The 25,566-nt window shown below is 37.7% G+C and overlaps 1 protein-coding gene across 10 annotated transcripts in view; it reads left to right on the top strand.

The window, feature by feature from the left end:
- The window catches only part of CEP63 (centrosomal protein 63), a 57,352-nt gene that overhangs the window by 30,398 nt on the left and 1,388 nt on the right, over nt 1-25,566 (top strand). For 6 of the 10 annotated variants that reach the window (XM_008708384.2, XM_040636789.1, XM_040636788.1 and 3 more), the window contains 8 exons: nt 9,760-9,993; nt 12,023-12,162; nt 13,006-13,143; nt 16,015-16,129; nt 17,006-17,203; nt 19,487-19,573; nt 23,331-23,536; nt 24,333-24,609. In XM_008708384.2, coding sequence (XP_008706606.1) covers nt 9,760-9,993; nt 12,023-12,162; nt 13,006-13,143; nt 16,015-16,129; nt 17,006-17,203; nt 19,487-19,573; nt 23,331-23,536; nt 24,333-24,609 — 1,395 coding nt within the window. Of the gene's footprint in view, nt 1-9,759; nt 9,994-12,022; nt 12,163-13,005; nt 13,144-16,014; nt 16,130-17,005; nt 17,204-19,486; nt 19,574-23,330; nt 23,537-24,332; nt 24,610-25,566 lie in introns of those variants that run through there. The other 4 variants (XM_040636792.1, XM_040636794.1, XM_040636790.1 and 1 more) reach the window with 3 other exon arrangements.

The raw sequence follows: 25,566 nt of genomic DNA, 5'->3' as shown, positions 1-25,566 counted from the left end.
CTTCTTTTATTTATTTGTTTCTTCTCTCTTTTTTTTTCTTATCAATCTGGCTGGAGATTTATCATTTTTGTTTATCTTTTCAAAGGACCAGTTTGTAGTTTCATTGATCTTTTCTATTTTTTAAGTCTCTTATTTCATTTATTTCCTCTGACCTTTATTATTTCTTCCTTCTACTAACTTTAGACTTTGTTCTTCTTTTCCTATTTCCTTTATGTGTAAAGTTAGATTGTTCATTTGAGATTTTTCTTGTTTCTTGATGTAGGGCTCTATCTTTATGAACTTCCTTCTTAGAACTACTTTTCCTGCGTTGTGTTTCCATTTTCATTTGTCTCAAGGTATTTTTTTTCTTTTTGATTTTTTTGTTGACCTGTTAGTTGTTTAGAGCATGTTGTTTAGTCTCCATGTGTTTGTGTTTTCCCCAGTTTTCTTCTGAAAACTGTAACTCCAGTTTTCTTCAGAAATTGTAATCAGTTTCTCTTTTCATATTGTTGTCGTCAGAAAAGATACTTGATATGATTTCAGTCTTACTGGACTAATTGTGGTTTGTTTTGTGACCTAACATGTGATCTGTCCTGGAGAATGTTCCATGTGCACTTGAGAAGAGTATATATTTTGCAGTTTTGGGGTGACATGTTTTGTTTATATTTGTTAACTCCATCTGGTCTAATGTGTCATTTAAGGCCAGTGTTTCCTTATTGATTTTCTGTCTGGATGATCTCTTACATTGAAGTAAGTAGGGTGTTAAATTCCCCTACTATTTAATATATTACTGCCAATTTCTCTCTTTATGCCGTTTAATATTTTTCTTATTATTTAGGTACACTAAGAACTTTATAATACAATATTTTATTTGATTTTCATCCTTAAAATTTTCCTTTTTAAATATGACAAATCAACAAATGTGTAGTCATAATGATTGCATTGAAATCCAGTCTACTATTAAATGTACCATAATTTACGGAATGACTCCTTTATCGTATAACATTTAGTTTTTTACTTTTTTACCCTTGTAAATAGTGCATGGGTGAATGTCTTTGTATAAACATCTAGGAGCATATGTCCATTTATAATCTTAGGAAGTGGCCCTAGAAGTGAAATTGCTGTACCAGTGTAGTTGTACATTCTTAACAATTTTTTAAATATATTGGCAAAGTACTCTCCAAAGTTATGTTGATCCAGACTTTCACCAGCAGTATTTGGGATTGTCCATTTCCTCACACTTTCCCAATATTGGGCACTATTATTTTTTTTAATTTCCCCTACTTTTAGGCTTATCTTTGCCAATCTGATAGGTGAAAAATATGGTGTCTGATTATTTGTTTTAATGTGCATTTCTTTAATTATGATTTAGGTTGTGCATTTTTTCATCTACTTGCAGACATTTCCATTTTTTGTAAATTGTTTGTGTCCTTTGCTCATTTTTCTTTTAGGATATTTATATTTTACTATTTTGTAATAGCTCTTCCTACATTAACTATATTATTAACCCTTTGCTGTTTTGTTGCAATTCTGTGTGTTTCCTAGTTTACCTTAATTTTTGCCTACTAGTTTTAATGGAAATACAGTTGTTTTATAAACAATTATTTAGAATTGCCTAATTCTATTAATTTTTTTCTGTAGGGTTTCTGTCTTTGATGTCATACTATAAAGCTTTACCTAAGCCAAGATTTCTTATGCTTTATAATTTCTTTTTTATATATATGATCTGGAAATTATTATTATAAGGTATTTGATAGGCTAAGTTTGTTTTTTTCCTAAATGGTTATCCACATAATTTATTGACTGTTAGATTTTGAGAACTTGACAGAGCGATTCTAAAATTTTTATGGAAGAATAGATGAATGGTACTAAGCAGCATTTTCTAAAAGAGTGAGAGTGATGTTCTGTCAAATATTAAAATGAATTGTATTAAGAAGTACAGTTGTTAAACAACGTGACATTATTAGATGCAATGGTAGAATGATGGTTATAGACGCATAGAAAAGGATTGGTTTAGTCACTAAAACATAAGGTTATTTCTATTTAGAAGGTAAGGAATCATCTGCTACTTTCCCTCTTGCCCACATACAAGAGTTGAAAGGAGATATTAAGGGAATTCTTAGAGAACATTAAAACATTAAAAAAATTAAAATATTAAGCCAGCACAGAGTATAAAATATTTTGCTGATAAATGTTATGTGAAAAAAATAGAAGTTGCATTAAATATATATGTTTTCCTTTTGAAATATCTGGATGAGCTATATGATATCATTCAAGTTAGTTTTAAATCCACTTTTCAATTATGTATGTATTTATAAGTATAAATATAATATTTTTAAAGCATCCTTTTCATGTTACAACCTATGAAGAAAAGATGATCCTAACTCAAATGTTAATCTGTTGTCTTGGTAGAATTATTGGAGTTAATTGAATTGACTCAGACCTACTGTTTGAAGTTTATGGTGACATAGACAAGCAGTTGTAAGAGGATGTTATTGGGAGCCAGTCTGTTAATGAGCTCTTCAAGCTGCTACCTGGTGGAAATGCTGCAAGGCTATGGCCCGCACTGACACATTTGGAGTTGACACAGTTGGGGACGTTGATAGAGACAGATCCTGCCACGGTCATAGCTTCATTCTGGGAGCCCTTGGAAAATAAAAAGCCCTTGTTGCTTCATATCACATTGTTCTCAGGAATTTTGCTATCTGGGAAAGCCATTCCCTTGAAGCACCAGGATTACAGACTGTAAAGCTAGAGAAGGATTTGACCGCAACCCCAGTCCCCAGCCCTTTCCCTACTGTCATACTTCCACTGCCCCCCTCGGCTTTTATTCCCATCTCCCTGACATAAATTGCCTTTTTAATTATTTCTTTACTTTTAATACCTCTGCTGTGAGTTGTGTTGTTGAGATAATTCCACCCATTCCAACAGAACAGTTAGAATGTCGCATGTTAGATTAATAAGAGGAAGTTCTGCAGGGGGCAGAAGGAAGTATAGAGGGAGAGGTGGATGTGGATGTGTTCATATTTACATTTTAATGATGACTGTTAATGTGTGTGCGTCTCTTTGGAATACTTTAAGTGCTTCAATGGAAACATACCTCTTTGCTAATATTTGAATAGTATAAATTGGATAATGAATTCTTTTAGAAGCGTTATACGTTGTGTACTCTGTTACTTTTTGTCTCAGTTTTAATTGAACATTAAGGGAATGCAGTATTATAATTGTAACTGCCAATATCTTTATCTAGAGGCCTGTTGCCATTTTTGTCTTTTATGAAATTTTGTCGCCAAGAAAGGCAGGATTACATTTTTTTTCTTTCGGATGGAGTTGGTGTAGTGTATTCTTGGTTACCAAAATACTCATAGTTTGAGGACTTTGAAATGGTAAATATTCGTGGTGTGTAAAAAAGCATAATACATAACTGTGTGTGATCTTAATTACATTAAAATGCTTATTTGTATAGATACACACATGGGACCTAGAAGTCAAACTATAAAGTGCTTGTGATTATGGATGACTTTGTTCTTTGCTTCTTGTGTTTTTCAGTTTCCTCTTATGTACACGTTAACTTTTAAAAAATAAAATTTTTAAAACCTAAGAAAAAATAAGAGGATGTTCTGGTTTCGAGTTCAAAAAATTAATGGCAGTGGTTATTGCAAAAAAAAAAAAAAAGGGGGAGGTTCAAAAATATATTAGCCTCAAGATATCTCTAATGCCAGAGATGTAAGAGAAATAATCCTTACTTTATAAGTAGTGAAAATGATTGTTTTTGACTGTTAGTCTTGGAAGAGGCATTCTTGAGATATTCTAGTGTAGTTTTTTTGTTTAATAGAAATAAAAGAGTTATATGTAACTTAAAATTTTCTAGTCGTCACATTTAAGAAGTAAAAAGAAAAAGGTAAAAGTCATATATTTAACTCAGTATACTAAAAATATCATTACAGCAGTTACTTTTTTTTTTTTTAACTGAGCCCTTGAAATCCAGGGTGTATTTTAGAGTTTGTGTACATCTCAGTGCAGACCAGCCGCAGTTCAGGTGCCCAGTGGCCACACGTCACTAGTGACTGCCCTATCGGATTGCACCGGCTAAGTGTATTAATTCTAGTCAATGAAAACTCAGAATTTGTACTTGAACGATTATGTACTTCCGCCTGTGCTTAAACACTGTATTTGTATCTGACTGAAAGAGCAGGTCAATAAGAGGCTATGTTCTTAATTCTTCACAACTAAGAAGTAGGTTAGTTTTTAAGTGTCAAATCTAGACTCACTGGTTAAATTTGAACTTAGTTAAACTATAACCTCAACATTGAGTCTACTTTAAGATTGCAGATTTGAACTAAGTAGTATTAAATAGCTATTGCAGTGTTTTTGGTTTTTAAAGATTTTATTTATTTGAGAGAGAAAGAGAGAGACAGCAAGAGCGGGGTTAGGTGCAGAGGGAGAGTGAGAAGCAGGCTGCCCGCCGAGCGGGGAGCTGGATGTGGGGCTCCATCCCAGAACCCTGAGATCATGACCTGACCTGAAGGCAGATGCTCAACCGACTGATCCACCAAAAAACATAATGCTAGTGTTTTGCAAATATGTATTGTCTTTAATCCTGAGTGTCCTTTTGGGCAGAGGCTTTCTAGCTCTGTTCCTCCAAGGCCCAGGGGTGCTGTGCATTTTAAGGTGGGGTTGGGAAGTTTCAGCAAGTTGGGCTCCAGCCCTTTCCTCCTCACCCTCACCCAGTCTCGTCAACTATTTTTTCTGTATGAAGTTCTGTATAAATAGAGTTTCCCTTGGGGGAAAAACGTGTATATTGTATTTTTAAAGTTTGGAGGTAGTTGCGTGCTTGGCAGTTATTCTTGCGGATCTAAACCTATTTGGTAGCTTTTTTCCAGACTATTATTGGAATCTGGTAGAAAGTTTTTGGTTCTTTACACCAGAATCTTGATCTGTAATTTATACAAACACTATTTGTCTGTTTCTTTGCCTTTCTCCTTCCAGCATTCCTCTGGCTTATGGGCATTATTGAGCATCTACTTTATGTGACCGTTGTATAGGGTTTGGCTCCTATACAGTACACAGTAAAATCTTTACTCCATCCATGGCAGATTGATTTCCCAGAGACATTTCCATTTAAATCTCTGAAAATAAAATTGGATACTTTACCTTTTAAAAATATTTACAGTAAGGCAAGTTTTACTTACACAGATGATTCATGTCTATCTTCAGTATTTAGATGAAGTACCTCTCTGGATACAGGATTAAAACTTGTGAACACTAGAAAGTTGGGAACTGAAAAACAGGATAGCTGGAATACACAGCTTAGGAATTATCTAAGTCTGCTGGAACTTTATACTGTAGGTCTGTGAGACAGTCACTAACTGGTTATATTCATATGTACCTCAGTAGATAAATCATTGAAAGAAACTAATATGAGATGTACTATATTTTATAACCAAACTATATTTGGTTAAGTTTTTTCACTCAGAGGGTGTCTAAATATTGATGACAGAACCAATCTTTCCTCTACTCCAAGCACCTTTTCCCGAAAGGAGCAAAATTCTCCAATTCCCTCCATCCCAAATTTAAACATCTTTTGGTCAATCTGAATCATCTGAATTTGCATGTTTTTAATGTATCTGGAAATACAGAATAATTAACTACATGCAACATGTTCTGGGGTGGGGAGACAGGAAAATTTGACTTGGAAATTTAAGAAGTTTAGTGATTAAGAAAAAACCCTAATTTATGAGCTTCCATAAGAAATAAAATAACGCATTATAGTTCCTATGTTTCCTGTGTTGTAGAGAGGAGAGAAATCCAGTTTTCCTATGTGATGACTCAGATGCAGTTAAACTTCTGCACTAGTGGCTAGAATAATGCAGCTGTTCTTGCGGTAGGTGGGCAGCGTCTCTTCTCCTGAGGAATCCCTTCACTTTCTCAATTCTGTCTTACCCCTTCTTCTCAAGCTATTTATTGTATACGTTTTTAAGATTTCATTTTTTAAGAGCAGTTTTCTGTTTGCAACAACATTGAGAGGGAGGTACACAGATTTCCTGTGTGCTCCCATACGTGCATGGCCTCCCCCTTCTCAACATCACTCACCAGAATGCTACATTTGTTGCTAGGGATGAACCTACATTGACACATATTAGTTTACTTTAGGGTTTACTCTTGGTATTGTATGGTCTGTATGGGTTTGTACAAATGTATAATGACATATACGCATCATTGTAATAGCATACCGAGTATTTTCACTGCCATAAAATTCCTCTGTGCTCAGCCTTTTCATCTCTCTCCTGCCCTGCATCCTCATAATCACTGATATTTTTATTATCTCTATAGTTTTGCCTTTTCCAGAATGTCATATAGTTGGAATCATACAGTATATAGTCATTTCAGTCGGGCTTTTTCCCCTTATTAATGTGCATTTAAAGTTCCTTCATGTCTTTTCATGTCTTGATAGCTCATGTTTTTAGCACTGAATGATATTCCATTGTTTGGATGTACCCCAGTTTATTTATCCACTCACTTAGTGAAGGACATCTTGGTTGCTTTCAAGTTTTGGCAGTTATGAATAAAACTGCTGTGAACATACATGTACAGGTTTTTGTGAGAACATAATGTTTTCAACTCCTTTGGGTAAATGGCAAGAAGCGTAATTGCTGGATCGTATGGTAAGAATATATTAAATCTTAGAACACCACATTGTCTTCCAGAATGTCTGTAACATTTTGTATTCATACCAGCGATGTATGAGAGTTCCTGTTGCTCCGTATCCTCACCAGCATTTGGTGTCATCACTGTTTCAGATTTTGGTCATTCCAATAGACGTGTAATTATTGTATTAATTTGCATTTCCCTGATGACATATGATGTAGATCATCTTTTCATATGTTTATTTGCCATCTTTTTTAGTGAGATGGCTTTTCAGGTCTTTAGCCCATTTTTTAATGGAGTTATTTCCTTATTCCTGGATTTTAAGAATTCTTATTACATTTTGTATAGCGGTCCTTTATCAGGTCCGTCTTTTGCAACTATTTTCTCCCAGCCCCTGGCTTGTCTTTTGATATTATCTTTCAAAGAGTGGAAGTTTTTAATTTTAATCAAGTTCAGCTTATCAGGTATTTCTTTCAGGGCTCATGTCTTTGGTGTTTTATCTAAAAAGGAATTCTTTTTTTTTTTTTTTAAGATTTTATTTATTTATTTGACAGAGAGAGACAGCTAGTGAGAGAGGGAACACAAGTAGGGGGAGTGGGAGAGGAAGAAGCAGGCTCCCAGCGGAGCAGGGAGCCCGATGTGGGGCTCGATCCCAGAACCCTGGGATCACGCCCTGACCCGAAGGCAGATGCTTAACGACTGAGCCACCCAGGTGCCCCTAAAAAGGCATTCCTATACCCACAGTTATCTAAGTTTTCTTCTATGCTATCTCCTAGGAAGTTTATAGTTTTGCATTTTACATTTAGGTCTGTGATCCATTTTGAGTTAATTTTTATGAAGGGCAGAAGGTCTTTGTCTAGATTTATTTTGCTTGTGGACGTCCAGTTGTTCCAGGACCATTTGTTGAAGAGACTGTCTTTGTTGCATTGTGTTGCCTTTGCTCCTTTGTCAAAGATCAGTTGACTCTATTTATGGGGGTCCATTTCTGGGCTCTCTATTCTGTTCTTTTAAACTATTTGTCTTTTCTTTCACCAGTATTATGCTGTTTTGATAATCATTGCTTTATAGTAAATCTTGAAGTCAGGTAGCATCAGTCCTCTAACTTTTTTCTTCTTCAATATTGTGTTGGCTCATTCGAGCCTTTCCATATAAACTTTATTTATTTATTTATTTTTAAAGACTTTATTTATTTGACAGAGAGACAGCCAGCGAGAGAGGGAACACAGGCGGGGGGAGTGGGAGAGGAAGAATCAGGCTCTCAGCAGAGGAGCCTGATGTGGGGCTCGATCCCAGGACTCTGGAATCATGCCCTGAGGCGAAGGCAGATGCTTAACGACTGAGCCACCCAGGCACCCCTCCATATAAACTTTAGAATCAGTTTGTCAATATCCATAAAATAATTTTCTGGGATCTTGATTGGGATTGTGTTGAATCCATAGATCACATTGGGAAGAGCTGACACTTTGACAGTATTGAGTTCTCCTATCCATGAACATGGACTGTCTCCCCATTTATTTAGTTTTTTGATTTAATTCATCAGAGTATTATAGTTTCCCTTAAATAGATCTTGTACTTATTTAGTTATATTCATACTTAAATATTTAATTTTTTCAGGTGTTAATGTAAATGATACCATGTTTTTAATTTAAATTCCACATGTTCATTATTGGTATATAGAAAAGTGATTGAGTTTTGTGTATTAACCTTATATCCTGCAACTTTGCTATAATTGCTTATTAATTCCAGGAGAGTTTTTTTTCTTTTTTTTAAGTTTTTATTTTAATTCCAGTCAGTTAACATAGAGTGTTATATTAGTTTCAGGTGTATAATACAGTGATCAACAATTCCATACACTTGTTGATCATCACAACAAGTGCCCTCATTAATCCCCATCACCTATTTAACCCATCCCCCCACCCACCTCCCCTCTGGTAACCCCCAGTTTGTTCTCTATAGTTAAGAGTATGTTTCTTCATAAGAACTAGGATGATCAGTAGGGGAAGAAAGGGATAAAGAAAGGGGGGGTAATCAGAAGGGGGAATGAAACATGAGAGACTATGGACTATGAGAAACAAACTGAGGACTTCAGAGGGGAGGGGGGTGGGGGAATGGGATAGACCGGTGATGGGTAGTAAAGAGGGCACGTATTGCATGGTGCACTGGGTGTTATACAGAACTAATGAATCATTGAGCCTTACATTGGAAACCGGGGATGTACTGTATGGTGACTAACATAATATAATAAAAAATCATTTAAAAAAAAAAAAAAGAGTATGTTTCTTTCTCTCTCTTTTTCCCTTCGTCCCTATGTTTTGTTTCTTAAATTCCACTTATGAGTGAAATCAGATAGTATTAATCTTTCTCTGACTTATTTCTCTTAGCATTGTACTCTCTAGCTCCATCCATCTCATTGCAAATGGCATGATTTCATTCCTTTTTATAGGTAATATTTCATTGTGTATATATACCACCTCTTCTTTATCCATTCATCAGTTGATGGATGCTTGGGGTGCTTCCATATCTTGGCTGTTGTAAATAATGCTGCTATAAACATAGGGGTGCATGTGTCCCTTTGAATTAGTGTTTTTGTATTTGTTGAGTAAATACCCAGTAGTGGGATTGCTAGATGGTAGGGTTCTATTTTTAATTTTTGAGGCATCTTTCAGGAGGGTTTTTTGTTGTTATTGATTCTTTCAGATTTTTTACATAAACGATCATGTTATCCTTGAGCAAAGGCGTCTTTATGTCTTCCTTCCCAATAAATATATATACCTTTTATTTCCTTTTCTTGCCTTACATTAGCAAGGACACCCAGTTGATATTAAAAAGGACTAGTGACAGGGGATATCTTTGACTTGTACCTCATCTTAGTGAGAAGGCTTTGAGTTTCTCATTATTAAGTATGATGTTAGCTGTACAGTTTTTTTAGATCGTCTTTAGCAAGTTGAGAGAGTTCCCTTCTGTTCCCAGTTTTTATCATGAGAGGTTTTTTGGGTCATGAGTGGGTTATTATAAATGAACTAATGCTTTACATTTTTATGGAAATAAACTCAGTTTTATTTTAGTCTTCCTTATGCATCAAATTGTTCTTTTATTATTTCACTTCTGTCTATTGGTAATCTGTGTTTCTAGGCTCAGCTTGTCAATCGGAAACAGAAATTAGAGTCTGTGGAGCTGTCCAGCCAGTCGGAAATTCAGCACCTGAGCAGTAAGCTGGAGCGCGCCAATGACACTATTTGTGCCAATGAGTTGGAAATAGAGCGCCTCACCATGAGGGTCAATGACTTGGTTGGAACCAATATGACTGTTATGCAAGAGCAGCGGCAAAAAGAAGAAAAATTGAGGGAATCTGAAAAACTATTAGAGGTTTGTTTTAAAATTACTACAGTTGGGGAAATGTGTGTATGCATGTTTTTAAGGGAAAATAATTAGCCCCAAAGTCCATCACCTGAATGGATAAAGAAGATGTGGTGTATATATATATTACAGTGAAATTTTACTCAGTCATCAAAAAGAATGAAATCTTGCCATTTGCAATGACAAGGATGGAACTAGAGTGTATTATGCTAAGTGAAATAAGTCAGAGAAAGACAAATACCATGATTTCACTCATACGTGGAATTTAAGAAACAAAACAGATGAGCATAGGGGAAGGGGAAAAATAGAGAGGGAGGCAAACCGTAAGAAACTCTTAAAGATAGAGAACAAACTAAGGGTTGCTGGAGGGGAGTTGGGTAGGGGGAAGGGATAGTTGGGTGATGGGCATTAAGGAGGGCACATGTGATGAGCATTGGGTGTTATATGTAAGTGATGAATCACTGAATTCTACTCCTGAAACCAATATTGCATTATATGTTAACGAACTAGAATTTCTTTATTTTTTTATTAGTTTCAGAGGTAGAAGTTAGTGCTTTATCAGTTGTATATAACACCCAGTGCTCATTACATCACATGCCCTCCTTAATACCGATCACCCAGTTATCCCTTTCCCCTACCCACCTCCCCTCCAGCAACCCTCAGTTTGTTTCCTAGAGTTCAGCGTCTCTTATGGTTTGCCTCCCTATTTTCATCTTATTTTATTTTTCCTTCCTTTCCCCTATGTTCATCTGTTTTGTTTCTTAAATTCCATGTGAGTGATATCATATGGTATTTGTCTTTCTCTGACTGACTTATTTTGCTTAGCATAATACCCTCTAGTTCCATCCACATTGTTGTTAATGGCAAACTTTCATTCTTTTTGACGGCTGAGTAATATTCCTGTGTCTGTGTGTGTGCATGTGTGTGTGTGTGTGTGTGTGTGTGTGTGTGTATACACCACATCTTTATCCATTCATCTGTTGATGGACATCTGGGCTCTTTCCATATTTTGGCTATTGTGGACATTGTGGCTATAAACATTGGGGTGCATGTGCCTCTTCGAATCACTATGTTTGTATCCTTTGGATAAATATCTAGTAGTGCAATTACTGGGTCATAGGGTAGTTCTAGTTTTAACTTTTTGGGGAACCTCCATACTGTGTTCCAAAGTGGCTGCACCAGTTTGCATTCCCATCAACAGTGTAAGAGTGTTCCCCATTCTCCACATCCTCACCAACATCTGTTGGTCCCTGAATTGTTAGTTTTAGTTATTCTTACCAGTGTGCGGTAGTATCTCATTGTGGTTTTGATTTGTATTTCCCTGATGCCGAGTGATGTTGAACATTTTTTCATGTGTCTGTTGACCATTGGTATGTCTTCTTTGGAGAAATGTCTGTTCATGTCTTCTGCCCATTTCTTAGCTGGATTTTTTGTTTTTTGGATGTTGAGTTTGATAAGTTCTTTATGGATTTGGGTTATTAGCCCTTTATCTGATAAGACATTTGCAAATATCTTCTCCCATTCTGTAGGTTGCCTTTTAGTTTTGCTTACTGTTTCCTGTGCTGTGCAAAAGCTTTTTATCTGGATGAAGTCCTGATAGTTCACATTTGCTTTTGATTCTCTTGCCTTTGGAGACGTGTCTAGCAAGAAGTTGCTGCGGCCAAGGTCAAAGAGGTTGCTGCCTGTGTTCTCCTCTAGGATTTTGATGGGTTCCTGTCTCACATTTAGGTCTTTCATCCATTTTGTGTTTATTTTTTATATGGTGTAAGGAAGTAGTCCAGTTTCATGCTTCTGCATGTGGCTGTCCAGTTTTCCCAACACCATTTGTTAACTAACTAGAATTTAAATAAGAACTTAAAAAAATTAACCTCGAACTAGGTTCAAGAGTGCATGGTTTCTTCCCTACTCTGTAGCTAATGGATCAGACATTGATAGCCTTGTTAATATTGTACCTGTTATAGTCTGACTCTCTGGCTTCCTTTTCTCATGAAATAGAAAAATTGTAATAACATCTGACATTTTTCTGAGTATTTTTCAGATTCTTCAGGAAGAAAAGAGAGAATTGAAAGCAACTCTTCAGTCTCAAGAAAATTTCATGCATGAGGAAAGAATGCAAACGGAGAAGCTACAAGCAAAGTTAAAGCCAGCTGACACTAAACACACGATAGAGGCCGTAAGGTATATTTACTCGTAAACATTAATTGTACCCACTTGGTGGTTTGGCGTTGAGCACCAGTTAGAATGTGATGTATTCATAATTTTGTGTTTGATCATATTATGGGTTTTCTTATTCACTTTTAATTTCTGAGTTAAATTTTTATAGCGTTATAAGATTTTGTGTGGTTAGTTATTTTCTGCCTCCAGTGTGGGTCCCTAACCAAAAGGCTGTAATGTTTAGAAAGTAGAAACTACTGGGTCAATCTCTACTCTTGGTGAAACTCCAAATGTGAAAGGAATTGTAGTCCATGTCTCCTGGAAGGCCTCCCTTTCTTGGTAGAATAGGTCATGATAAGTAGCTGCTTATCATTAACATCAATAATAAAGGCAGCTATTGAGATAGCTCGTTTTTAAAAGAAACCTAAAACCCATTATATTTCTATATATGAATTATTTCCGTGAGTCTTGTAGTGGGAAGTAATAGAAGAAGCTGTGCTCCTTTTGCTTGATTTAAGTCTGGTACACATTTCTGTTCTTGCGAGAACTTTCCTGTAACTTTTCAGTTTTTTTGGCTCAAGGTATCAAGTGGAAACAAAAGTTTTGTCATTTTGTCTTTTCCGTTGAGAAATAGGCCAAATCCCAGTTGAGAAAGGAGTAAGCTGCTGCTGACTTTTTTGAGAAGCATTATCTTGCGCCTTTTTCTCTCCCAAGTGTTCCTTTCATGAAGCAGGAGACAACTGAAGAATTCCAAAGAGTTTCATTACCAAAAACAGCTGGGAAATACGAACTGATTATGGTTTTTTTTTTGTTTTTTTGTTTTGCAAAGATCAGAGGCCTTTAACAGTCCTCCTCCTCTGTCTTTAGGTCCCTGGAGGAGTCACAGGCAGAAAAGAGGTACGCCTCGCAAGAGCAGGGGGACTTAGGTAACATGCTGTCCCAGCTGGATTTCACCCACAGTAGTGAAGAACTTCTGCAGGCAGAGGTGACTCGCTTGGAAGGCAGGTAGATAATTAAATACACATTTCAAGAATGTTCAAGTTGTTAAAGATGATTTTTGATTGTCATATTGATAAAGTAAAGTAATTTAATAGTCTTAGTGAAGGGGCACCTGCATGGCTCAGTCGGTTAAGCAACTGACTCTTGATTTTGGCTCAGGTCATGATCTCAGGGTTGTGAGAGCGAGCCCTGTGTCAGGCTCTATGCTCAGTGGGAGTTCCCTCTCCCTCTGTTCCTCTCCCTGCTTGTGCTTGCTCTATGTCTCTCAAATAAATAAATAAAATCTTTAAAAAAATTAGTTTTAGTGAAAAAATAGTTTTTTTTTTCTCTAGCATCCACAGATGGCCTAACTTCTTATTTCCTTGAGAAAACAGAAGCAATGAAAGGAGAGCTTCCTAATTTTTCTACCACCAAATATACCGGTCTGCCTGCCTCTGTGCCTAACGTCTGTTAGAGTGCGTGAGTTGACGGATGACATGTCTGTTCCCCTAAGACTTCACTTGTGTCCTGTTTGCACGGTTTTTTATTTTCTTTTTACATCAAGTTCTTCCTGTCTGCTAAATCATTCCTAGTGGTGTAAAGTAGGCTTTAATAGTTCCCATATTGGGAAAAAATCAAAACCCTCCTTGAATCCTATATCCCTGTCAAGTTGTTTCCACATTTCTCTGCTCTCCTATAAAATCAGATTCTTCAAAAGAGTTGTCTGTCCTGACTGTACTAGTTTCACTTTTGCATTTTGCCTGTGTAGAACGTCTTCAGGTAGGTTCTTCCCTCTACCAGCTGCTTCCGTGGAGCTGCTCTCAGCGAGGGCACATGGGGCACGTGGTGCTCCTTCCTTCTGTCCCAAAGCACTGTTGATTATTTTCTTGGTGCTCGCTGAATCCCGACCTATGCTAGAGCGTGCCTGCCCCACTTGCTTTGTCGTTGTACTTGTGAACTTTTGTTTGTCATACCTCTAAACTTTGTGACTGGGAAGATTTTGATATTTTATTTTAAACATAAATTGTGATCATTTGTACACTAACATTTTCTGTATGTAAAAGATTAGAAAATATGTGAGTTGTTAGCCTTTAGGCAAGCAAACAACAAAAATATTGCTATTTTACCCTTTTAAGTTTATCTTTAAGTAATAAATTTTTTACTTTTTATTTCTGTGTTTGGGAACCACCAGGTTTTTTCTTTACATATTAAATACCATGCACACACATATGGTTTTTGCTTTATTTGTTTTGCACCTTGGAATACTTAAGATAGTCTTGGTTATCATTCCTGAGGTGGATGTGTACATTTTAAAATTTATTTTTAAAGATTTTATTTATTTGAGAAAGGGAGAGAGAAGGAGTGAGAGAGAGTGCAAGCTGGGGAGAGAGGCAGAGGGAGAGGGAGAAGCAGACTCACCACTGAGCAGGGAGCCCAATGCCTCGATCCCAGACCCTGGGATCATGACCTGAGCTGAAGTCAGATGCTTAACCGACTGACCTACCCAGGTGCCCCAGGTTGTGTACATTTTAAACTGAATAAAATACAAGCTCGCCCTTCCCTCCTTCCTCCCTCCCTTCCTTCCTTCCTTCCTTCCTTCCTTCCTTCCTTCCTTCCTTCCTTCCTTCCTTTTGAGAGAGACCAAGAAAGCGTGAGTGGCAGCAGGGAGGAGCAGAGGGAGAGGGTGAGAGAGAATCTTAAGCAGGGTCCATACTCAGTGTGGAGCCTGATGTGGGGCTTGATCTCACAACCCTGAGAACATGACGTGAGCTGAAATCAAGAGTCTTGATTAACTGACCGAGGCACCCAAGCTCCCCAGAGCTTATTATTCTTTTTGACATTGGAACTAAAATTTACAGTTTCTATTACAGATTTTCCATTGATTGACTTTTTAGTATCTTACACATAGGTATGTTTTACTGTGCTCCAGTCAGGCTCTAGAGACCTACCTCTTCTTTCTGACTTGCAGTGTGACCTTAGACCCCTAGCCCCTTTAAGCCCCAGTTCTCCCATCTGTAGCTATGATAAGAGTATCTATAATCTATAATTCTTCTTCTCTCTCTGCCTCAGTGTTTGACACACTGTACTAATGTACTAAGTCCCAAGTAAATGAGCATTCTAGGATATTTAGAAATAGGTAAAGTTGAAATAAATGGAAATATACACCAGTGTTCAGTAATAAACAATGTCTTTAAAAATATTCTTTCAATCAAAAGGCAAATAGAAAAAGGAACCCATTTTAGATAGTTTGTGCTGTTTAGTTTGAACAAAATATTCCCTGAGAAAGGAGCAAAAGGATTTTATTAGCAGAAATGAATGGTGAGATAAGAGAGTTATGGTCCCCTGAGGTTCTCATACCTGATGAGGGATTGATTGTTAAGTAAGGGGGACAAGGTGGAAGCTGTGTAGGGTGGGATTGTAATTAGGTATGGTGAAGATGAAAATTATGATGGTAACTCTTGTACAGTTTGAGAGAGAAAAGTAGTGAAGTTGCTGTAATCTTTAGAATTTTATAACCAGTTAAATTTTAAGCAGAGGGAAAATGAGTTTTATTTATTTTTTTTTAAAGATTTTTTATTTATTTATTCGACAGAGATAGAGACAGCCAGCGAGAGAGGGAACACAAGCAGGGGGAGGGGGAGAGGAAGAAGCAGACTCATAGCAGAGGAGCCTGATGTGGGGCTCGATCCCACAACGCCGGGATCACGCCCTGAGCCAAAGGCAGACGCTTAACCGCTGTGCCACCCAGGCGCCCCATGGGAAATGAGTTTTAATTTGGGGTGGGAGGTGAAGTTTAAGATAATTCTTGGACATCAAAAAGATAAGTTAGATAATTGAATCTGTGGGCTTCAGGGTTTTTGTTTTAAGCATGTGATCATATTTTTGTCATACATACAGCTTGGAGTCTGTGAGTGCAACATGTAAACAACTGAGCCAAGAACTAATGGAAAAATATGAAGAATTGAAGAAGATGGAAGTACATAACAATGAGTACAGGGCAGAGATTAAGAAGGTAAAAATCTGCCGGCCTGCGGTAGCCAAGTTGTATGTATTTACGGATTAAGCTGTGGGTTGGGAGGTCATAGGAGGTATATTTAATGAGAGAAAAATGTGGTCCAAGGAGCCACTTGATATTCAGGAGTAGACATGCACCTGGAATGTGCTTAGGGAAAGTCTTCATAATCCTCAGGGACGCCATATAAACGTTTTCAAGATAATTGAAGCCTATCCTCTTTGAACTCTAAGCTTTATTTTAAACATGTTTTGATGAAAAACTTTCTAAAAGATTTATACTCTTTTGCTTTCAAAAAGATATGAACTAGCATTTAATATTTTCTTATTGACTGAAGGTGGTCATGGGTCTGAATTCTGTGCCGTGGCATAGTTAATATCCTCACTGGCTGTGGAGGTATGCAGTGCTGTTTGTCTCCGCATTAATGGGCCCTGGCTGCTGTGTTTGTTGACTCGTAATTTTTATTACTTATTTGAGATTACTTCTAGCTTCTTTCTTCCTCTTGCCTTTCTGTTGTCTTCTGTGGACAAGGAAGCCATATAAACAAAATTTTTAGCTTTGCAACTAAAAAAAAGAATGAAGGTCACAGGTGTTGTCCTCTAAATAATGTGTGCATGGACTTAGACACAGGTTCTCAACATTCGAATAACCCAACTCTCCCTGTTTTGAGATTAATAAATATTGTGGGTATAGCCATCTGACCTTCAGTGTAGACGTACAACTTGGTAAGTTGCTAATTTTCTGCAGATTGAATTAAGGAAAAAATTCATGTCTTGGGGTAGGTAGAAATTGCCTTATTATTTTAACTATTAACATATTTATCTGTTTACGTGCTTTCTTTTTTTTCTTTACGCTTTCCTTTCTGTTTCTTTGTAGCTGAAAGAACAGATTTTACAGGCTGAACAAAGTTATAGTTCTGCATTAGAAGGAATGAAGATGGAAATCTCACAGCTAACTCGGGAGTTACACCAGCGAGACATCACTATTGCTTCCACCAAAAGCTCGTCCTCTGACATGGAAAAGCGACTCAAAGCAGAGATACAAAAGGCAGAAGAAAAAGCCGTAGAACATAAGGTGAAGCTTGAACAAAAACTTTTCATTTGAAGTGTTTTTGAAGATTGACTTCAGTACAGATATAATTTCCATAGCATTTAATTCAGCAAATTTTTATTAGACTCCTGCTGTGGGCTGAGGCATGCTGGTTAACAAGCATTCTGTGAGGATTGGTGGGGAGGTGGGAGTGGGTACAGAGTAGAGAGGTTGTGTCTGTTGTGCACGGCAAGAGTGTGACGTGTTCGCTGGGACAGACTAGAGTACACACGGGGTGAGTGCAGCAGGGGATGGGACTGGGAAGCAGGAGCTGGCTCCTGGGACCCTGCCCAGGGCATGGGAAGGGTTTAGTGTTCTCGTGAGGCCAGTAGAGAATGGCTGTAAGCAGGCATCAAGGGTCTCAGTGGTTGTGATATGAGGAGCGAGCAAGGAGGCAGAGAGACTACTCGGAGACTCTTACACCAGTAAGTGGTGGCCTGAGCAGTGGGCAGGGGAGGTACAGGGAAATGCAGGGATTCTGAGATATGTGGCTGGTAAAATCGACTGGGCTTTGCATTTGATTGGACGGGGAGGGCAAGTTAGAGTTAGGGGAAGATGTCACTCAGGATTGCAACGTGGGCAACTGAGTAGAAAGTGACGCTCTTTAGTGAAATAGAGAAAAGATAAGGAGCAGGTGAGGGCAGATACTGAATTTGTTTGAAAGTAACATGAAATAGGGAAGCCGGTGGAGCAACTGGTTTGAGATTAAGGCTGGATGTTTGTATGGCAATATCTAATAGTCAATTCCACAGGAGACCTGGAGTTCAAGATTAAAGTCGGGGTGAGACATTTGGCTGTGGGCATCTCTGTGTGGAGTTGGCATTTGAAACTCCCATGGCGACTTAGAAAATGTGAGAAAGCATAGAGATGAAGACAGACCAAACTACACTTAGGAAACTACTCATTTAGGGTAAAAAGGTGTTGAAATAGAGCTAAAAAAAAAAAAGTAGCGATGAGGAAGAAAACTAGATAGTTTTCACGAAGAAAGGAGGAACCCAAAGAAGGCAGGAGTGTTTTTCAAGTGGGAATGGACGAGCAGACAAGCTGAGGAGAAAAAGGAGGAAGAGTAAGTTACAGGCACACCTGCTCTTCGGGCACTCTGCTTTACTGCCCATTGCAGAAGTTACAGTTTTCACAGATGGAAGGTTTGTGGCAATGTGATGAGCAAGTCAGTCAGCACCATTTTTCCAACAGCATTTGCTCACTTCATGTCTCTGTATCGCGTTTTGGTAATTCTCGCAGTATTTCAAACATTTTCATTATTATTTTATTTGTATAGTAATCTGTGATCAGTAATTACAACTCGCTGAAAGCTCAGGTGATGGTTAGCATTTTTTAGCAAAAAAGTATTTTTAAATTAAAGTGCATACATTTTTTGAGACGTAATGCTGTTGCACGCTTAATAGACTACAGTATAGTGTAAACATAGCTTTTATATGCACTGGGAAACCAAAGTATTCATTTGACTCATTTTTTGGTGATACTTGCTTTATTGCGGTGCTCTGGGATTGACCCCGCAACATCTCTGAGGTGTGTCTGTATTCTCTTGTGAAAGGAGCGCAGTCCATACGATGTTGGAGGTGGAAGCCACATGAGAGGCGGGTAACACTGGGAGTGGGAGGGATTGACCACGGGACTTGTTCATCTTTGTTTTTTTTAAGATTTATTTATTTCAGAGAGAGAGCATGAGCAGGGAGGGGGCCGAGGGAGAGGGAGAATCTCAAGCAGACGTCCCACTGAGAACAGCCCCGACGTGGGGCTCAATCTCAGGACCCTGAGATTGTGAACTTAGCCCAAATCAAGAGTCAGTCACTTAACCGACTGAGCCACCCAGGCGCCCTGAACTCATTCATTTTCTTAGAATAGTTTAAATACATGTGTGTTGATATATCTTGATACACCTTTTTAAAAAATCTTTTTATTTTTCTATTTCTTGAAGATTTTATTTCTTAGCACGTGTGCATGAGTGGTGGGGAGGGACAGAGGGAGAAGTAGACTCCCTGCTGAGCAGGGAGCTTGACTCAGGGTTCTATCCCAGGACCTTAACCAACTGAGCCACCCAGGTGCCCCTAAAAAATCTTTTTAGAAAGGTATTTTTATATATATATATATATATTTATTTATTTATTAATATATTAATATAATTAAATATATATGATATATTTATATGAATGAAGAATGCATCTTTGCCTAAGGAAAATATATATGGAAAAATTTTGTAGATGCATTTGATATATTTGTTTGTTTTTTCTGCTTTTCCCTTCTTAGGAGATTTTGGATCAGATGGAATCACTCAAGTTAGAAAATCGTCATCTCTCTGAAATGGTGATGAAATTGGAATTGGGTTTACATGAGGTACATAATAGAAACTTAAGTTTTTCTATTATCCAAGCCTTTTAAAGAAATCACTTTATAAATATTGATGTTGTAAAGAGAGAGTTAAGATCAAACTGTGGAATGATCCTTCTGCAGAAACTTGCTCAAATAAAAAGAAGTCAAGACAGTGATGGCAGTGAGCAAATATCATTCTCCACTTCAGCAATTGGAAGATTTTTTTGTATTGTGTATATGACAAAATACATGTACAGTCTATGTTCTTAGTAGGAAGCATGTATATAAAGTGCTTAGCATAGTGCCTGGCATTTAGTAAGTGCACAGAAAATGTTAGGTGCTATTATTATTATTGTTCTAATTGTTATGTTCATAATATGTTTTTCTTATAAAGTATATCATCTTTTACATAATTTGGTTTTCATTATATTTCTTTAAGATATAATTCATTTAGTCAAATATTCTAGAATCTTTTGTGTTCAAAGTATTTTCATAGGCAATGTAATGGACGCAGGGATGAGTAAGATAGAATTCTTGCCCTAAAGAGATTGAGAGGAAACTAGTGGGGGGGTAAGAGGTGTGCGCCAGCTCCTGTGAAACGGGGAGAACATGCTTTGTTAGCAGTGAGTTCATAAATGGTATGGATGTCCTTTTAGCTATTTTGTTACAAAATTCTTATAATTTGCAAAATGACCCATCTGTTCTGACCCATTTCTTCTTGATGTAGGTCAAACGTCCAAAGACTGTAGAAACTTTTTCTTTCTGCATTTCCAGAGACTCTGTGCCACCAGAGACATGTGGTTACCCAGCATCCCCATTCACTACTAAGGAGTTTTAATTTCACAATCCTGGATTATGGAGGCTGGGGTGGGAGAAAGTGTAAAACATTAAATGAATATTTTAAGTAAAAGAAAATATCAGGGACTATTTTTATAATTTTTGGGGACTGTAAGATTCTCTTAGCATCATGAAACCATTAAGAATTTTACAACATAAACAATTTTACGACATAAAAATGTAAAATTTGTGGATGGCAAAAGCCCCCATAAAAAAAGACTAATAGACTGGGGGAAACAATCTATAAATAGACAAAAGTTGATATTTAATGTAAGGATTTCCTGGAAAGATAATAAAAAGATTGGAATCCAGTAGAAAAATGGACAAAGAACAGAGATAATTCATAGAAGTAATGCAAGAAAAGAAGTAAACAAGAAAAGCTGTTCAGCATCCCTAATAATCAAAGCTAAATAAGTAAATACTTTTTTGCTAACTGGCTTGACACTGATTTTTTAAAATGAATATGGCCAGTATTGGCAAGGATATAGGGCAACAGGCTTTCATGCTCTGTTAATGAGCAGGTATTGAATTGGTATAGCCTTTTAGAGGACAGTTTAGCAATATCCATTAAACTTGTACATATATATAGCCTATAAACTTCTGGGTCATGTGCATTTCAGATTTTAATAATTATTGCAGAGTAGTTCTTCAGAAAGGTCATATCAGTTTGCATTCCCAAAGAACCCATCCTGTAGGAGCAAATATGCTGAAACGGTCATTTTGGTGTTATTTGCAATGTACAAAATTTTGCAGTAAACTAAATGTTAACCTCTAGAGGTGGTTAGTCTGTCTCTACATGAAATATCATGTCATCGTCTAAGGTGGCGGGTGAGAATACGCGTCTAATCTTGCTCCTTCCCAAACCCCTCTCAAACTATAATGAAAGGATTTTTTAAAGTGCAAACCCACAAGGGATGGGAAGAAAGAGGAGAGGAAAGAGCAGCTAAACCCTTTGTAAGGGGGAAGTTGGAGGGAGGGAGGGAGGAAGGATAGAAGGAAGGGAGGGAGGAAGGGAGAAAGGAAGATAACTTTATTTGCACCTATGAAGCCAATATGGAGCTGGTATGGAGAAAGCCAAGAACCAACCTGATTTACGCCACAGAATCTTCAAAAGGCTCAGGATTTGGCTGGCAATACCTGATGGAGAGACTCTTATCATACACAGTGATTGCCTATTGATATTTAAGAGTTGGGAACTCTAAGGGGTACTTAAACCAGACTATGACCAGAGATTCTGTTGAGCTTAATTTCTCCTGAAATCGCCATCTAGCAGTGACAGTCCTGTCCTTTCCTCACACAGCCCAGTGTGTGCTTGGCACCACAGTTTTTATATTACCTCACACATTAATTTTTCTTTAATTGTTAATAATAAATTTGAGAAAACTTTAAAAGGTGCCAGGCGCTATCTTTTTAAAAAATATGTATTTAATGACATCAAACATCAGACTCTGGCTGGTCAAAATCCCATCAAGCAGTTTAAGCTTCCTCTGGTTTGAAATTACACAGTATGAACATGTTGTATATATTAATAATTTTTAGAAAGTTCCTTTTTGCATTTTACCACCTAGGAAGGTGGAATTACTTTTACAAATGAATGTTTGGATTAAATAACTATTTTAATGAAATTATCTAATTATCTTAATAATGAAAGCAGTAGCTCTGTTAAAATTATTTGCCACCTTTAAAAAATGAACAGTAGTGAAATAAGTCAAGCAGAGAAAGACAATTATCATATGGTTTCTCTCATCTATGGAACATAAGAACTAGGAAGATTGGTGGGAGAAGAAAGGGATACAGAAAGGGGGGGTAATCAGGAGGGGGAATGAAGCATGAGAGAGTATGGACTATGAGAAACAAACTGAGGGCTTCAGAGGGGAGGGGGTGGGTGAATGGGATAGGCCGGTGATGGGTAGTAAGGAGGGCACGTATTGCATGGTGCACTGGGTGTTATACGCAACTAATGAATCATCGAGCCTTACATCGGAAACCGGGGATGTACTGTATGGTGACTAACATAATATAATAAAAAAAATTATTATAAAAATAATCAACAGTAGTTTATATACTTTATATAGTTGACAAGTTACTGAAAAATTTTGTAACATTGTCACTACTGGTACACAGATAGTCGAAGGCTACATATTAAAGTTTATGTTTTAATTCTGTTTGTTAAAAACCACTTTGACCAGCTTATTTTCAGAAAATTCTTTACAGAAAAGACCAAACATCATATTAAATTCCAAAGAAAATTACCATAATTTTTCAGAATGCTAATGAAATATTTTGTCATTAGAAAAGAAAAAGGTCCAGACTACTGTTTTTTCAGGTAGTATTACCAGGAAACACCTAGAATTGAAAAGTAAAATTCATGATCACAGAACCCAGACCAGATCAGAGTAGGAATTCCTACCTTATACCTGAATGCTGTTTTACTGTGTATTTCAAATTGATTTCACGTACCAGAACAGGTGCCGCCGTTATGTAAAAGTCCTTAAGACCAGAAAGTACTTATTTAAAAGTTGTCCCTGCCAGCTGGAATTCCTTTTCAGAACCTTCTGTTCCAATGTCTTTCTTTGAACTAGGTCTCTCAGTTTTCTTCCATAGATACTCTGGAGGAACCCATGGCTGCTGTTTTCTTCCTTTTTCTGTTTTTGATTCTCTCTTGTGTCCTCTGAGTTCCAGCCTTCCTCTGGCCCCTCAGATCTTCCTTGGCACATCAGGGAAGCCCATCGTGGCTCCTCATTTTCCACCCCCACTCACTGTAAGAAACAACACTTGTTTTCTCATAGGGGAGGGGGCCAACCACAAATAGTTACTTTTTCCAAGGCAAAGCCATAGATGAACTAGTTACAACTAAAAAAAAAATGTAATTTCCCACCAGCGATATCACAGATCACAAGTATTCTTAAACAAATTAAGTAACTCTAGTATTCTTTTTTATTAGGCAAAAGAGATTTCACTAGCAGACCTCCAGGAGAAGTATATTGAGACATTAAATAAATTAGTGTCTGAAAATCAACAACTACAGAAAGATTTGATGCATACTAAATCTAAGCTGGAGATTTCTACTCAGATGTGCAAAAAAAACCATGACAAGATCTTTAAACCGATACACAGCAGAGCACCTGAGTTCAAGAATCCAGAGTTCAAGTAAAATTTCTTCACAGTTTACTTAAAATGTGTACCATTATAATTCTCATTTCTTTGAGAATAATTTCAGACTTACAGAAATTACATCTTCCTCACACAGCTCTATGTTTGACTCTGAAGTACGGTGTATACAAGTGAAGCTACTATGAGGTTACAAAATGGCGGGGGGTATAAAGCACTTTCATTCAGGTTTTAGCTTCATACTCTGGACCTGTGTACAAACAATGTCCTTCCTCCTCCAAACCTTTCCATGCTGCCTCCCACCACGCCCCACTGGTACCATAAGAAGTAGAAATTGGCTTTTTTATGTAAAGAAAGCTTCCTTTGTATTTTTGGTCAATTAATTATAAGCTGTTACCAGAAGAACTCAGCATTCCATGCAAACCCATCTGGCTTCAGCTTTTATTATATGGCTTGTGTGTTTTCCTATCTGCCTACCAAAGCCTTTGCTGACACCTCACCTCCACTGCCACCTCGACACCAGATCTCATGTGCACAGTACTTCCCTCTGTCCCAGCACCGAACACACTAGAATACTCTGGCAGCTCGTCCTCCTTGCTATGTCGTTCATGTGAGAGCGCTAGGCCCTGGCAGTGGGAAGTGGATATGGGGCCTTACCGGATGGAAGGAACAAGAGGTCTGAGTGGGCTGCCCACTTTATAAATTACAGCCTTAACCGGTTAGCCTGTTCCTTTATTTTTAAGTTCCTTTATTTTAACTTCCTGTAACAGTTTTGTGTTAAAAGAGAAAAGTCACTACAATTTATATTTGTTTTGTTTTCTGATCTGCTATGCAGGCCTACCCATGGCCCGTACAGACATGATGGGATAAAGACTGAGCACTACAAAACAGTTCTTCATTCTCCGAGACGACAAGCATTGGATAGTACAGAGCCCATGTCCAGGGTCCTCAGCCCCCTGAGTTCTCAGATCACCCCTTGCAGTTCCGTCTCTCTGCCTTCTAACTTTCTGTGCAAAACTAGCTCTCTGCCTTCAGTGCTAGATACAAACGAAGCCAATTATTCTGACACTGTCTCTGAGAGTATAAATGACCAAGAAGAGTTTATGTCTTCGGTATGGAAACTTTCTGATCTTATTAGCTTATTCAGCCTATTTAGTTTGGTTTTATTTTTTATTCGAAGGATAACGGAGGGTGGTGGGGTGTGTTGGTTTGCTTACTAGTTCTCTAGTTTAAGTACTCTGTATTATTCTCATGTTTTTCTGTCTTATGATCTTTTTGTGAAGACACATTCAGCCATGATTACTTTTCAAAACACATCTTAGTTCTGAAAGTTAAGAGCCATGCCTTTGTTTTTAACCCTCATTGGAAATTCCTTTCCTGCCTTTTTCAGAGAAGGTTAATTTTGTATTGGAATGGTTGGTTCAAGAAATATCTCTGGATGCCAAGATAGTCCTGAGGTCTAGACAGTGAAGAAGGAAGGAAGGAGCTGTGGGAAAGGGAGAGAGGGGGTGGGTGGAGGTGGATGGAGGCAGAGGAAGGAAGTGCATCTGACGCATCCTGAACAAGGACTCAGTACCACGCAAGGCGACGCTGTGCTGGCCCCGTGTTCCTGCAGCTGCTGGGCGGACTTAAGCACTCGCCTCTGCCCGTTCATTGCCATCACCAGTTAGTGGTCCCACACCTGTGACAGTTCATTGTGGCTTGTGAATGTACCACCAAGTCCATGTAAAGGTTCTCTTCTCAGTCGTAAAACAAGTCTCCACTTCACTTATGTGTAATTCTGAAATCCAAAAACGTCCTGAAAACTTTCTTCCTATATTTGACAGCGAAACTTATTTGGCACTAAAACCTAACCTGAACTGAACTGATGTGATAGTATGTGTAGGCTTTATTTAATGCTACTTAGCATTTTACTTCAGAAATATCAGTATGTTTGATTATGGGACGTTACCTCAGACTCCAGTAAGGTAATACAGTTGAACCTCATGAATCATGGGTCGCGGATTCTGTCTTTGTGAATTGCCTCCTTGCTAAACTATTTGTAACCCCTGTCAATACTTGAGGGACTC

This window comes from Ursus maritimus, unplaced genomic scaffold, assembly GCF_017311325.1.
Source record: "Ursus maritimus isolate PB19 unplaced genomic scaffold, ASM1731132v1 scaffold_20, whole genome shotgun sequence".
NCBI lineage: Eukaryota > Metazoa > Chordata > Mammalia > Carnivora > Ursidae > Ursus > Ursus maritimus.
The sequence above is the reverse complement of the archived record's forward strand: the minus strand, read 5'-3'. Positions and strand labels throughout refer to the sequence as shown.